The following is a 13,394-nucleotide window of genomic DNA, read 5'->3' on the forward strand; positions in this document are numbered from 1 at the left end:
CTCTGCCTAGCATTCTGCTTGCCAACGTCCAGTCACTGGAGAACAAGCTCGATGACCTCAGGGCCAGGATAAAGTTCCAGAGAGACATTCGGGACTGCAATCTCCTCTGCTTCACCGAGACATGGCTGAACCCAGCGGTGCCAGACCACGCCATCCAGCCGGCCGAGTTCTTCTCGGTTCACCGCATGGACAGTACACAGGACTCGGGGAAGTCAAGGGGAGGCGGCGTGTGCTTAATGGTGAACAGCAGCTGGTGCAACAGTGCGAGCGTTGTTCCTCCCACACGCTCCTGCACACCAAATCTGGAACTACTGTCCATCATGTCGTCCTTTATATCTACCTCGGGAGTTTACATCGGTCATAATCAGCGCCGTTTATATTCCACCACAAGCGGACACGGACACTGCCTTATGCGAGCTGCATGAGGCACTCACACAGCAACAATCACCACACTGGGACGTTGCGCTTATTGTAGCGGGGGACTTCAACAGCGCCAACCTTAAAAATCCAGCGCCAAACTTTTATCAGCACATCACCTGCCCCACCAGGGGCAAAAGGACACTGGGTCATTGTTATACAACGGTCAAGGACGGCTACAAGGCACAATCTCGTCCACCGTTTGGTAAATCCGACCACGCCGCCATCTTCCTCAAGCCAAAATACAAACAAAGGCTGAAACAGGAAGTTCTGGTTCAGAGGGGGGTCCCGCGCTGGACGGACCAATCGATGGCCGCGTTACAGGACGCACTCGATGACGCAGACTGGGACATGTTCAGGAACAGCTCCGATGACGTCAGCGTGTTTACGGAAGCGGTTGTGGGATTCATCGGGAAACTAGCAGATGATACCGTGGAAAAAAAGACTATTAAAACGTTTCCCAACCAGAAGCCGTGGGTGGATAAACCATCTGCGACACTCTGAGATCTCGCACCGCTGCCTACAACACGGGCCTTGCATCGGGGGACATGGAACCGTACAAGGCTGCGTCATACAGCGTCCGGAAGGCGGTAAAAGAGGCGAAGCAGCGCTACGGGAGAAAACTAGAGTCACAACTCCAACAGAGTGACTCTAGGAGCCTGTGGCAGGGTCTAAGGACAATAACGGACTATAAAACATCAACAACCGGTTTGACAAACGCGGACGTGACTCTGGCAGACGAGCTGAACACTTTCTATGCTCACTTCGAGGCTGCAGCTAAAGACGCTAGCGATGCTAATGCTACAGACAGGAAGACACTGCCAGCACCGGAAACGCGTTCATCATCACCGAGCACGACATGAGAGCCTTCAAGAGAGTGAACACCAGGAAAGCAGCAGGACCAGACGGCATCTCAGGACGTATCCTAAGAGCCTGCGCAGACCAGCTAGCACCTGTGTTCACTGAGATATTCAACATCTCTTCATCTCAGTCGGTGATCCCCACATGCTTCAAAAAGTCCATCATTGTTCCTGTCCCAAAGAAACCTCATCCTGCTTCCCTCAATGATTATCGCCCTGTAGCCCTCACCTCAGTAGTGATGAAGTGCTTTAAACGCCTGGTCAAAGACTTCATCATTTCTCAACTACCAGACACACTGGACCCACTACAGTTTGCATACCGTCCAAACCGTTCCACGGACGATGCAATCTCACATCTCCTCCACACATCTCTCACTTACCTGGACACTCGGAGGGGGAATTATGTGAAAATGCTCTTCATCGACTACAGCTCTGCATTTAATACCATAATTCCCTCCACACTTACACCAAGCTGGAGCACCTGGGACTCAGCTCATCCATGTGTCAGTGGATCTCCAATTTTCTGACTGGCAGACCACAGGCAGTAAGGATGGGCGGACATGTCTCAGCCTCCATCACTCTCAGCACAGGAGCCCCCAATGTTGTGTTTTAAGCCCCCTGCTGTACTCTCTGTACACCTATGACTGCGTGGCCACTACCAACTCCAACACCGTTATCAAGTTTGCTGACGACACTGTGGTGGGCCTGATCACCAACAACGATGAGACGGCCTACCTGGAGGAGGTTGGAAATCTGGAGAACTGGTGCCAGAAATACAATCTCCTCCTGAATGTCAGCAAGACAAAGGAGCTGATAGTGGACTTCAGTACAAAGCAGGTGAGGAACTACCAGACCCCCATTATCAACAGGAGCCCAGTGGAGAGAGTGGACAGCTTCAGATACCTTGGTGTTCACATCACGCAGGACCTGGCATGGTCCTGTCACATCAACACTGTGGTAAAAAGGCCTGGCAGCGTCTGTACCACCTCAGACGCTTGAGAGACTTTAGACTGCCCTCCAAGGTGCTCAGGAATTTCTACTCCTGCACCATAGAGAGCATCCTGACGGGAAACATCACGACCTGGTTCGGGAACAGCACCATGCAGGACAGACGAGCTTTACAGAAGGTGGTGCGATCAACTGAGCGCCTCATCATCATAGCTCCCTGACCTGCACTCAATCTACACCAAGCGGTGCTGGACCAAGGCCAGGAAGATCGTGAAGGACCTCAGCCATCCCAACAATGGACTGTTCACTCTGTTGCGGTCTGGGAAGCGATTCCGCTCCCTGAGGGCCAACACAGAGAGACTGAGGAGAAGCTTCTTTCCGCAGGCGATAAGGTCTCTCAATCATCACACCACCACACAAGACTAATACCATCTCTTTGAAACTCCACGGCACAAATCACTTTAAATAATCCACAAATAATGCACAAATCACTTTAAATAAGACTTGTGTTAAAAGACACTTTACAAAGTCACTTTTTATGCATACTTGCACACCACAGCTATTTAAATATTCTAAATCTGTTGACAAATTTCTATTTTCTTTCTATACTTTTATACTTGATATATTGATATTTTGCTTTTTTTATAGATATCTTGTTCTTATTTGTAAAGTTTATTTTACTATTACTTTGTACAGTACATTTGTACTAGTTAATCTTATTTTCTAACGTACTTCTCTTATTACAGTATATTTTACTTTGTACAGCATATTTTACTAGTTAATTTTATTTTTAAAATATTTCTTTCATTTCTTATTTTACTTTGTACAGCATATTTTACTAGTTAATTTTATTTTTTAAAGTATTTCCTTCATTCCTATTATTTCTTATGTATAAGCTTGTACTATCCTTTCCTTTAAGGTCACTAGCAGTCGTATAAGCATTCATTTCACTGCATATCGTACTGTGTATGACTGTGTATGTGACAAATAAAATTTGAATTTGACACGCCCACACGCTATTTACACGGAAAACAGTCACAGTGTAATCTACATACAAGGCCACGGCCCCCAACACCGGCATAAAAACACACACACAGATTCAGTGAGTTTTCTGCACATGTGGAAAGTGAGGAAGAATTGACCTTCAAAGACTGTGACTCTGATGACGAACGGGAGCATTTTGAAGAGAGAACAAATCCAGCAGAGGACATTCAAGCAAGCTGCTATGACAATACGTAAGTCTTATATAACTCTTATTCTGTTAATATTAAAATAATCTTAGTAAATATTTATCTTCGACAATAGCTTTTGGATAGCTTTAGATCATGGTTACTAATATATATTTGGTCCAGTTTTGGTTAGCCTATAACACTGCTATCGATAATGTTATTTAGCACAAACAAGCTAGCTCCAGTTTGCTAAAAAAGTGCCTTATGGAGCTAAGAGATATTATGGATTTATGTGGTGTAAGTGTTGATAATGTCTGTTGTTTAGCTTGTATTTACAAATACCTGCTTAGGTGTAAATGTTTAGAATGTGTTAAATATGTGTGTAAAGCATGTTCAGTAGATGGTATCTGCTAATGTCTCGGGTGTAAATGTTTGAGATGCACTACATGGTCTGTGGCCCATCAACAGATATTTGTCCAGCCCATTGCCCATCACCTGACACAGAGGGGCACAAAAATGTATACACACTTTGACAATTGTTATCTATGGCCTTTTTTAAAACTTAAATTAAATTATGGTAGCCATGTGTAGTATTATCTATCCTCTAAAAACGTCGGTTATATCACCATCATTGATTCTGTCATGTTACCTACAGAAGACAGGTTTATATTTTTAATGTTGAAAAGGATGTCACCTCCTTGTATATGGCCTTTCTAAACAAAAGGTGTCTTAGAAAATTTAAATAAATGTATTGTTTTCTGTAAAATGAGTAAGCAAGGTGATTGTCACATCATTTTAAAGTAAAACGTCTACACTATAAGATCCAGGGCACAAAAGTCTTGTACACAAATGTCATGAATGTGTTTTGTGGTCTTATTTCAGTGACTTATTTTTTTGTTGTTTTCAAAAATCACGCATAACTGTTTTTTTTCTCCAATATACAAACTTGTACATACATGCTGCTCATATATTATTGTTGCCCAATTTGTGCTGAATAAAATGTTATCAGACTTTAGACATTTATTTGTTTATAAGTAACTGAAAAATACACAAATGTCAGGACATGGCAGAATCTCTTCAGGGCTCCAAAACATGGATAACCAGCCCCTGACTCCGGCATTAGAGCACTCACAGCGGGGCGAGTGGATGACGACTCGGCGGCATACTACTGTAGTTCAGCTAAAGCTATGCCTAGGCTAGCCCACCGGAGCACACCTCTTCTGCGCTTCACGTGTCGAACAGGTTTGCTTTCCTCAGTGATGCACCCACTGAAATACCTGAAAGAGCTCTGGTTATAGGAGACTCTATACTAAGACATGTGAAATTAGCCAGAACTTGAGGTGCGCCAGTGGCAGGTGCATTCAGGAGCACAGGACATAGCAAGTAATCTTAGGGCTCTAGGACAGCTTAGGTTCTCTAAGATACTGGTACATGCTGGAGCTAATGATGTACACCTTCGTCAGTCAGAGGTTAGTAAGGGTAACTTTACAGAGGTGTTAAAATTAGTGAAGGTGATGTCCGATGAAGTAATATGCTCTGGTCCCATGCCAATGAGACGTGGCGACATACATAGCTTACAGCAGGTTATGGTCGCTGAACCGCTGGATGTCCAGGAGGTGCTCTGAAAACAATGTGGGCTTCACAGACAATTGGAAGACCTTTGAGGGCAAAGCTGGCCTGTTAGGGCGGGACGGTGTCCATCCCACTCAAGAAGGTGCTGCTCTCATTTCTTGTAATATAGCTTATAGTCTCAGAAGAGGCCCAGTTAATCGGTGACAATTCAGAGCCCAGGCCAAAAAGGAGACAGACAGGCTAAACCAACCATCTGCTAGCTGCATAGAGTCGCCACTCAGGGTTCATTATATTGAGACTGTGTCTGTTCCCCGAGCTAAGCAAAAATGTAGAAAGTCTGTTTTCAAGGATTCAAGGAGCTTTATTGTTATACCAGCACACTTCCATGTTCTGGTACGAAATTAGGACCCAGGTCCCGTTAAAGCCACAGAGATAGCATAGTAATATAAATATGAGGGTGTAAATACAGTGGTTACCTAATCGGAATGTAGGTTCTACCGCTGCGGCGCTCGGCGGTACCGTTTGGCTTTGTGCGTTTGCTGGCTTTTACCGCTGAGTGGCGCTATATAACTACAGACTGACGCCTCATGCCTTAGTTCATTCTCCGCTAGATTAATGAGACACAGAGTTTTAGAACTGCACGTAGTAGAGGATACAGTAAACTCAAGTAAAACATTGTAGTTAAACAAATTTATAATCACAGAACTAAAATGACAGTGCAAATGTAGAATTCAAATTAAATGAAATCTTATTAGGATCAAATTTATAGAATTTACCCTAAACGCGTAGAAAAGACGCGTTTAGGGTTTTGTGTCGTTTTATATCTTGTGTTCTTTAAATTTATAGTAGATTTATTAACTAAAATAAATGACCATAAAATTATAACATTGTCAGGACGTTCTACTGCGTCAGCTGGTGTCGGTCATTTAGCCCCGCTTGTGTTTGTGCGTTATTAAAAGAATGAAATGCAGTAGACTGTTATGATCTGTAATGGATTCGACCCATGTTGCACGGGCGGCACCATAAAGCACGGACATGAGGCGAGGTCTTACAGGGAAAAGGCTAATTTATTTAGGTAAAATGGGGAAGGAAAGTGTTGAAGGAGGGAGAATGGAAAGAAAGGGATAAAGGTTGTGCATGTGCAGTTCCGGGGGCTGTGCCACACTGGCATGCGGGCACACAGCTGACGATAAGTGTTGGTGCGCGGAGTGGCAGAACTGAGCACGCAGAGGCAGCGCTCCTGCACACTCCCTCGTGACGGCGCTTCTCCCGCTGTTGGTGGCCGGCGCGAGTTCTTGCTGACGCAAAAACCTAACCACACTTTTTCTCTTCGGCAGCGGGGCTGCGAAGGCGGGCACATTGCGGGAGTGAAGATGCCGTGGAAGCTCGCGCAGCTTTTTCTCGCGCTGTCCTCAGCGCGGAGATCAAAGGGCGGAATTCTAGTGTCCTTGTTTAAAGTCCCTGGGGCGCGTCACATCGCCCCACTGACATGCTTCTTTCATATTCTCCATTACATCACGTACTTCCCAGATCTCAGACAAAACTCCGCACCTTGCTTTTATAATGCGGAGCAAGCCCGAGATCATATTAACGTTAATTATCGCCAGCCGGCACGAACATCCCTTTGCCACCTATTCATGGAGCCTACGGAGTGAGGGAGTAGTTATAGTAGATTTGGGCGCACACCCATCACACGCGCACGCCGTAGCAGATCATCATAATTGTCCTAAACTTGTATTTCATAAGGTTTTTCCAGCGGAGGTACAGCGCAACGGGGTCATTATTTACTATTAAACATTAAACGAATTTACAAAACTTTATGCGTGCGATTAAGCGCTGATTCTACGCAGGAAAGTAAAGAAGAGGATCATGATGCTCAACATTCCGGAGACTAAACCCCATTTAAATTAAATTAACAAATATTGCAATTAAATAACAATAGCCCACATTTAAAAAAGCATTTTTATTTAGATTATAAAAAAATAATCCTGCATCTATTTTAGGTGTTCCAGCTGCCACTGTTCTAAAATTCAAATAAATTTAAATCTTATTAGGATCAAATTTAAGCACAATAAATGTTAACACGGTGAGCCTTTTGATTTTATCATTTGTAATTAGAAAAAAAGCGTGTAGGGATTTGTGTCATCTTATTTTTTTGTGTTCTTTAAATTTATAGTAGATTTATTAACTGAAATAAATGACCATAAAATTAAAACCGTGTTAGGACGTTCTACTGCGTCAGCAGATGTCGGTCATTCAGCCCCGCTTGTGTTTTTGCGCTATTATAAGAATGAAATGCAGTATGCTGTTATGATTTGTGACGGGTTCGACCCATGTTACTTATGGATAAAAAGTAAATGTCTGTGCTGTTTGGGGGAGGGACGTGCTAATGATTTGGTCGGCTCTGTGTGTGTGAGAGAAAGAGAGAGAGGGGTGTCGCGGTCGTTTTCAGTGAAACAAAGGCTCAGCTGAAAAATGTTAGGCACATCAGTCACTTAACCCCCAATAAAAGGTATTTGAGTGTTATGATAGTTGTAATATAACAGATGCGCACTGAATACTAAACCTAAACCAGGCACGGAGATTAATAAACCAAGATAGCCCCCATACCCGTTTAAAAAAAAATAAAAAATACCAAAGAAGATTATTGTGTATAGACTGATTAAAAACAATGCAATTTACGCTATTATAAAGAAAATCTCAAGTTCTTCCATTCCAAGGATTAAAAAGGCAACAATGTTAACTTTAGAATCTAGATCCAGAAGATTAAAATTATACAAATTGAAATCACTGAAAGTCTCCAGACGAGCCTCAGATTCAAGAGGTTTTTAAAGTGGCGAGAAGTGCATTTCAGTTCCTCTGAATGTATAGGTTAGAACAGCCGATTTACACCTGGGAAGGGTGGATAATTTGTATTTGAATGTTGTCTGGCATTGTAAAGCACTATAGTGACACTAAAAGAACAACCCAGAATTAATAGGAATTATTATACTGCATAATTATTATTTAGCACAAAAAAAAATCCTCGTGCTCGGGAAAACTATGCGTGCGGTTGAGCGCTGATTAGACTTTAGGAAATTAAATCGGAGGGTTTTTATTTAGACTATAAAAAAATAACCTGCGTCTATTTTTAGGCGTGCCAGCTGCCACTTTTTAGTTAGAAGTTTTCAATACAAATCTTATAATGCCCACATGACATGACGGAATAAAGGCACGGCTGGTGATGATCCCGGGCTTGCACCCCGCGCTATGAAATACTTAGGGTTTGTTGGGTTACAGTGGATTTTACTACGCGGTGTGAGTGCAATGGCCATTTGTCCGCTCGCACTGACTCTGCTCTCCGCGGATGGCCGGACCGGCCCCTCCCACCTCTTGCTCCTTTGAAGTCCCCGGGGCGCGTTCCATTTGCCCCACTTGCATGCCGCACTTCCGCGTTGTTGCACGCGTGTTGCATACACAGAGCGTAGTAAAATCCACTTTAACCCAACAAACCCCGAGTATTTTATAGCGCGGGGTGCAAGCCCGGGAGCATTATCAACGATAGCTCACCAGTCATGTGTAATTCTGCGGTCCCGCTGCTTCGCATGTCTGAAGGGGAGGACGCCTAACTAGTGAGCGAGGAGCGATATTGATTTGGGCGCACGCCGTGACAGGCTGAAAAAACTGTTGTCAGATTAATGTGCAAAAACTATATAATAAAACTATATAAGACTACATGCCTTTATAAGACTTAACTTTTATTTAAGCGCACTCACAATAACGAAAAAATGTTGTGAATGTGTAAGTGTTGTGATTTTGTAAGTGTTGTGAGCTGCACTGTTCTGTATTGTTTTTGGTGAACTTGAGGGCGTCAGAAAATGAACGCAAAAACTTTTTTAAATGGTCAGAGTCAGTCTGCTTGCTGTTTTCCTGACGCGTTCATAATCATTAGTCTACTTCTGCCGGTGCGCTCTGGAAAACTCCATGCATGCGGCTGAGCGCTGATTAAAACTATGTAGTAAATTAAAGAGGAGAATCACGATGCCGAATCGAAGTCCCGAGCCCAAACCTCATTTAAATTAAATTAACAAATTTTATAAGTAAAAAACAATAGCGCACATTTAGAAACCGTTTATAAATTCTTTCCGACATGAGTTGGCCCGGTGTTATGCGCAGAGCGTAGGGAGATTTCCTGAAGCTACGAAATCACTGGGCATGTTTTCTAAATAGACGCTATCTTTAATAACTGATGGAGGTTTTAAGCTGTATACACACGCATTCCTGCCTATACAACTCTTAAAACTACACCTGTGACACAATAACAGTAATATTTCAAACATTCTGCAGGCTGATATTTGGAGAAAGGAAAGAATAATGAATAAACCAGTTGTTAGGTCAAAATAACGCAACCAGGTGTTCATTTGTCATCTCATATGAGCCAACATGAGCAACCCAACAATGTGTTTAAAGTACCTAAAATAATCCAGAACTTAAATAACAATAAACCGATACAGAGATACGCTGTATAACAGTCACTATTGTATTTACTGCAACAAGCGACCTGGCGGCCATTTTACGAATGACTTTGAAATGCAACTGATTTATTTTGGTCGCTGACGTTTTTACACGGCGGTGAGCGCGACGGTAATAACCATTCCAATTGATTAACTACTGTATGTATATACATGAATATAAATAAGAGCAGTCAGAGATATATTATGGAATATTCAGGAAATTAGACATAAACTATACATAGTGTATTGCACATTTTCAGAGGCTGTATTGCACACATTGTATATTTGACTTATAGGGTTATATATTTATTGCACCATAGAGTTAAATATTACACTAAAAGTTTGATTGTGTGGTGAAAAGTCCAGTATCATGTATCATGTATCACGCATGCGCTTCTTGATTTGATGCCGAGCGACACGTGATCACAACTGAGCCAACGGTTTTTCTCTCTTGCGCTGCGGGTATTCACCTCCCCTGCTGGGTCTTAGTGCTATTATACATTATGTGACTGCGACCATACCTAACTGTTCTCTCCTCTTCTGCTCTCCCTTTTTCTGTTCTTTCTACCCCCTGCTCTCTTCCCTATCTCCCCCTCTCTCTGTCGAGCTACACATGTTGTTCCTGAGCTGGCAGTGATCCAGACTCCCTCTGCCCTCCGGACCTGCCTTCGAACCCATCCTGGTGCCCCGCTTCTGGTTGGAGATCTCATTGCATGGATGCCCTGTGTGTCTCTTTGGGATGCGTCTGGTGTCTGGGGATGGTTTCACGCTACCATAAAGACAGTTTTGGCCTCGACTGGTGTTGACGGCTGTTTCTCTGAGGACTTGACTTGGTTGAGATTGCTCGATAGTTCAAGACTTCAATTGTCTCCAATTACTACCTGGACTCTATATTAACATCAATTAATATCAACTGTTATAGCTGAACTGCCTGCCACCTAACACACTCAAGTGTAACAACCTAACAACCTCTCAAGGTTTCTTCCTATTGCCATCTCAGGGAGTTTTTCATTTTCCACTGTCAACCGTGGCTCGCTCACTAGGGACGATCTGCTCATCTTGATTTACGCACACTTACATTCCATACAGACTTAAATAATTCTTTTGATTTGTGTAAAGCTGCTTTGCGACAATGACAATTGTTAAAAACGCTATACAAATAAAACTGAATTGAAATTGAATTTAATTACAAAGTTTTAGTTTCTAGTTGGGGTTTTCAGCGTGCCTCAATCTTTTTCAGTAGTTCAGTAAAACCATAGCAAGTACTGTATCAGGCAAAGCAACTTACTCTGATTACCAGGCCTTGACTTTGGAGTTGCACCCAGAAAATGTTTATTTAACTTAGCTACAGCTAAGAAAAACTTTAATTTACAAGAACTAACAAGTCATAAAGAGAAGGATGCACAATACTATTAATTTTGATACTTATAAAGTTAGCACCAGAACCATGCTGCCAGCCACGCATCTTAGTCTCACCTTTATGAAACTGATGTTTCTAACCTGGGTTTGCTGAAATACAATACAACTGTGTGTCATTAGCCTAATGACACACAAACTAGGTGAAAACTAATACCATTTTTACAACTGAAAACACTGGGGAAAAGACATTGGGCCTTAAACAGAACCTTGTGCAACCCGAAATATGGCTTTAATACAGAAGTCACAATTTATATCTCTAAGGACTGTTCATTTAACGCCTCCCAAATATTGTAAGAAATAAAAAAAATAGTATAAGTAACTCAGTCAAAATCTGCACTAAAGTCAAGCAAAACAAGCAAGGACACAAAACTATGAACGAAGGCTAGTAGTGGGTGGCATAAGTCATGGCATTTCTACCAAAATCCTCTTGTTATTTATTTTTTCAGGTTATTTATGTGGCTCGAAATGCCAAAGACAACTTGATCAGCTACTATCACTTTGACCAAATGAATCTACTTCAACCAGAGCCAGGTTCATTGGAAGAATATCTCCAAAAGTTCATGAAAGGAAAATGTAAGGGTCAATACTGTTTATTAATCTGAACAACCCATAAGTAATACCTTAAAATTAGGTTCTTTACCAATACCTATGTTCACAGTGCCCTGGGGTTCTTGGTATGACCATGTGAAAGGTTACTGGAAAGAAAGAGAGAAGAGGAACATCCTTTACATTTTCTTTGAGGACATGAAAGAGGTATAATATAATATAATTAATGTAATATGACTCCCAACAAGTGATTTTATGTAGCCTTTTTATGTAAAACCAATGTGGCTTCCAGTTTAAAACTATGAAAGAAAAAACATGCATAAAATAACTGTATTCCCAAAAAGGAACATAATGTTCCAAAAAATATTCAAATATTTTCTATGAATAATAACAACAGTTGGGACCATTCTGTCATCATCATTAGTAAATAGCAAGTTTATTTTCAGCTCAGTCTTTGTACTCATTGTTTATTGGTTTACATTTCAAATTTAGAACCCTCGTCAAGAAATAGTGAGGATCATGCAGTACCTGGGCCTGTTGCTTTCTGATGACATCATTGACAAGATTGTGGAGCTGACATCTTTTAATGTCATGAAGGAAAATCCAATGGCCAACTACACATCTATCCCAAAAGTTATATTTGACCACTCCATCTCTCCTTTTATGAGAAAAGGTCTGGATTGGTACTTAAAGGTCTCAATATTATTTATAAATATAATATTTCTTATGGTCCTGTCAAACTCAGTGTTACATTAATGTGTTTATTTTCCGCAGGGGATGTGGGAGACTGGGCCAACTACTTCACACCTGCTCAGACCCAGACATTTGATAAGGACTATGCCAGACAAATGGCTGATGTTGACATACTTTTCCGCACTGGTCTATGAAAGAATTTATAAAAAATAATTCATTTAAAAATTTTAATCAGCACTGAGATAACACGTAATATAGTTTAGAACACAGAAAATATTATTATTTGGGCTGTAATGTTAAATAATAATAATAATAATAATAATAATACAATTGCTTATTTAATTAATTTATCATCCAAATGTTTTTGACCTTTGGCGTAATTCAGTAGACAAATCTGTAACATTACTCAGCCTTTGGCTTGGGACTACACATACATTATTTTCTTCATTAAATTATTACACAAAAATATTAAATATGTAAACCTATATTTGCTGAGAAGGTGAGTTGAAAGTAAAAGGGAAATTCTACTGTTATTTTGTAAATCCTTTATGTAGGGAGTATAAATTTTTTTGGTGTTATGATATTCTGTGTTTATGAGAATATGTTTTGGGTTACTTTGCTGTAACCCTGTTCCCTGTAAAAGCAGGAACGAGATGCTGCATGAAAACGCTATGGAAACGCTCTTTGCGTGACCGGTTGTTGAAGCATGTGTGTCAAACACGCCAAACATTTGGCATATATATCCTTGGTCAGGTGACGTCATTTGATTAAGTGCACCTGGAGGTTATAAATAGACATGAACCGGAAACATCCTCAGGTCAAATTCTTGTCTGAAAGGACGTCATGCCTACAGTGTGGCATTGGAGCACAGCATCCTGTTTCCGTTTTTTTCAGAAACAGGGTTATTGTTACGTGGTGCGGTATGGAGAGCCGCACCACGAGATGTTATATTGGGTTATAAGAGCCCTGACGCAGGGCTTTAGAGGGAATCAGTGAAATATGAGGCTGTGAGAGTGCTTGTGATACGCATGGGAAGACCTTCCCGTTTGGAGATAGCTTGGGATTATTAATTAAGAGAACTCAAAATGAAACAAATGAAAACTAATAACACAAAATAAACAGAGCTCCGCCGTCTACGTGAGAATGGACGGGGCTCTGGAAAACAAAACAAAAACTATACCCTCTCGGGGCGTTCGCCCTTACCAAGGATTTATGAGGAGAGAGGGGTGGTGTTTTATGCACACTTTATACTTTACCCAAGAGCGCACGCTACACGG

At 41.7% G+C, this 13,394-nt stretch overlaps 1 protein-coding gene across 1 annotated transcript in view; it reads left to right on the plus strand.

The window, feature by feature from the left end:
- Nucleotides 1-12,311, plus strand: part of LOC128540903 (sulfotransferase 1C1-like) — a 29,472-nt gene extending 17,161 nt beyond the window's left edge. The window contains exons 4-7 of the mRNA XM_053510896.1: nucleotides 11,325-11,451; nucleotides 11,537-11,631; nucleotides 11,917-12,097; nucleotides 12,199-12,311. Of these exons, the coding sequence (XP_053366871.1) occupies nucleotides 11,325-11,451; nucleotides 11,537-11,631; nucleotides 11,917-12,097; nucleotides 12,199-12,311 (516 nt within the window). The remainder of the gene's footprint in view (nucleotides 1-11,324; nucleotides 11,452-11,536; nucleotides 11,632-11,916; nucleotides 12,098-12,198) is intronic.
- Nucleotides 12,312-13,394: the final 1,083 nt, after the last annotated feature.

This window comes from Clarias gariepinus, chromosome 14, assembly GCF_024256425.1.
Source record: "Clarias gariepinus isolate MV-2021 ecotype Netherlands chromosome 14, CGAR_prim_01v2, whole genome shotgun sequence".
Taxonomy (NCBI): domain Eukaryota; kingdom Metazoa; phylum Chordata; class Actinopteri; order Siluriformes; family Clariidae; genus Clarias; species Clarias gariepinus.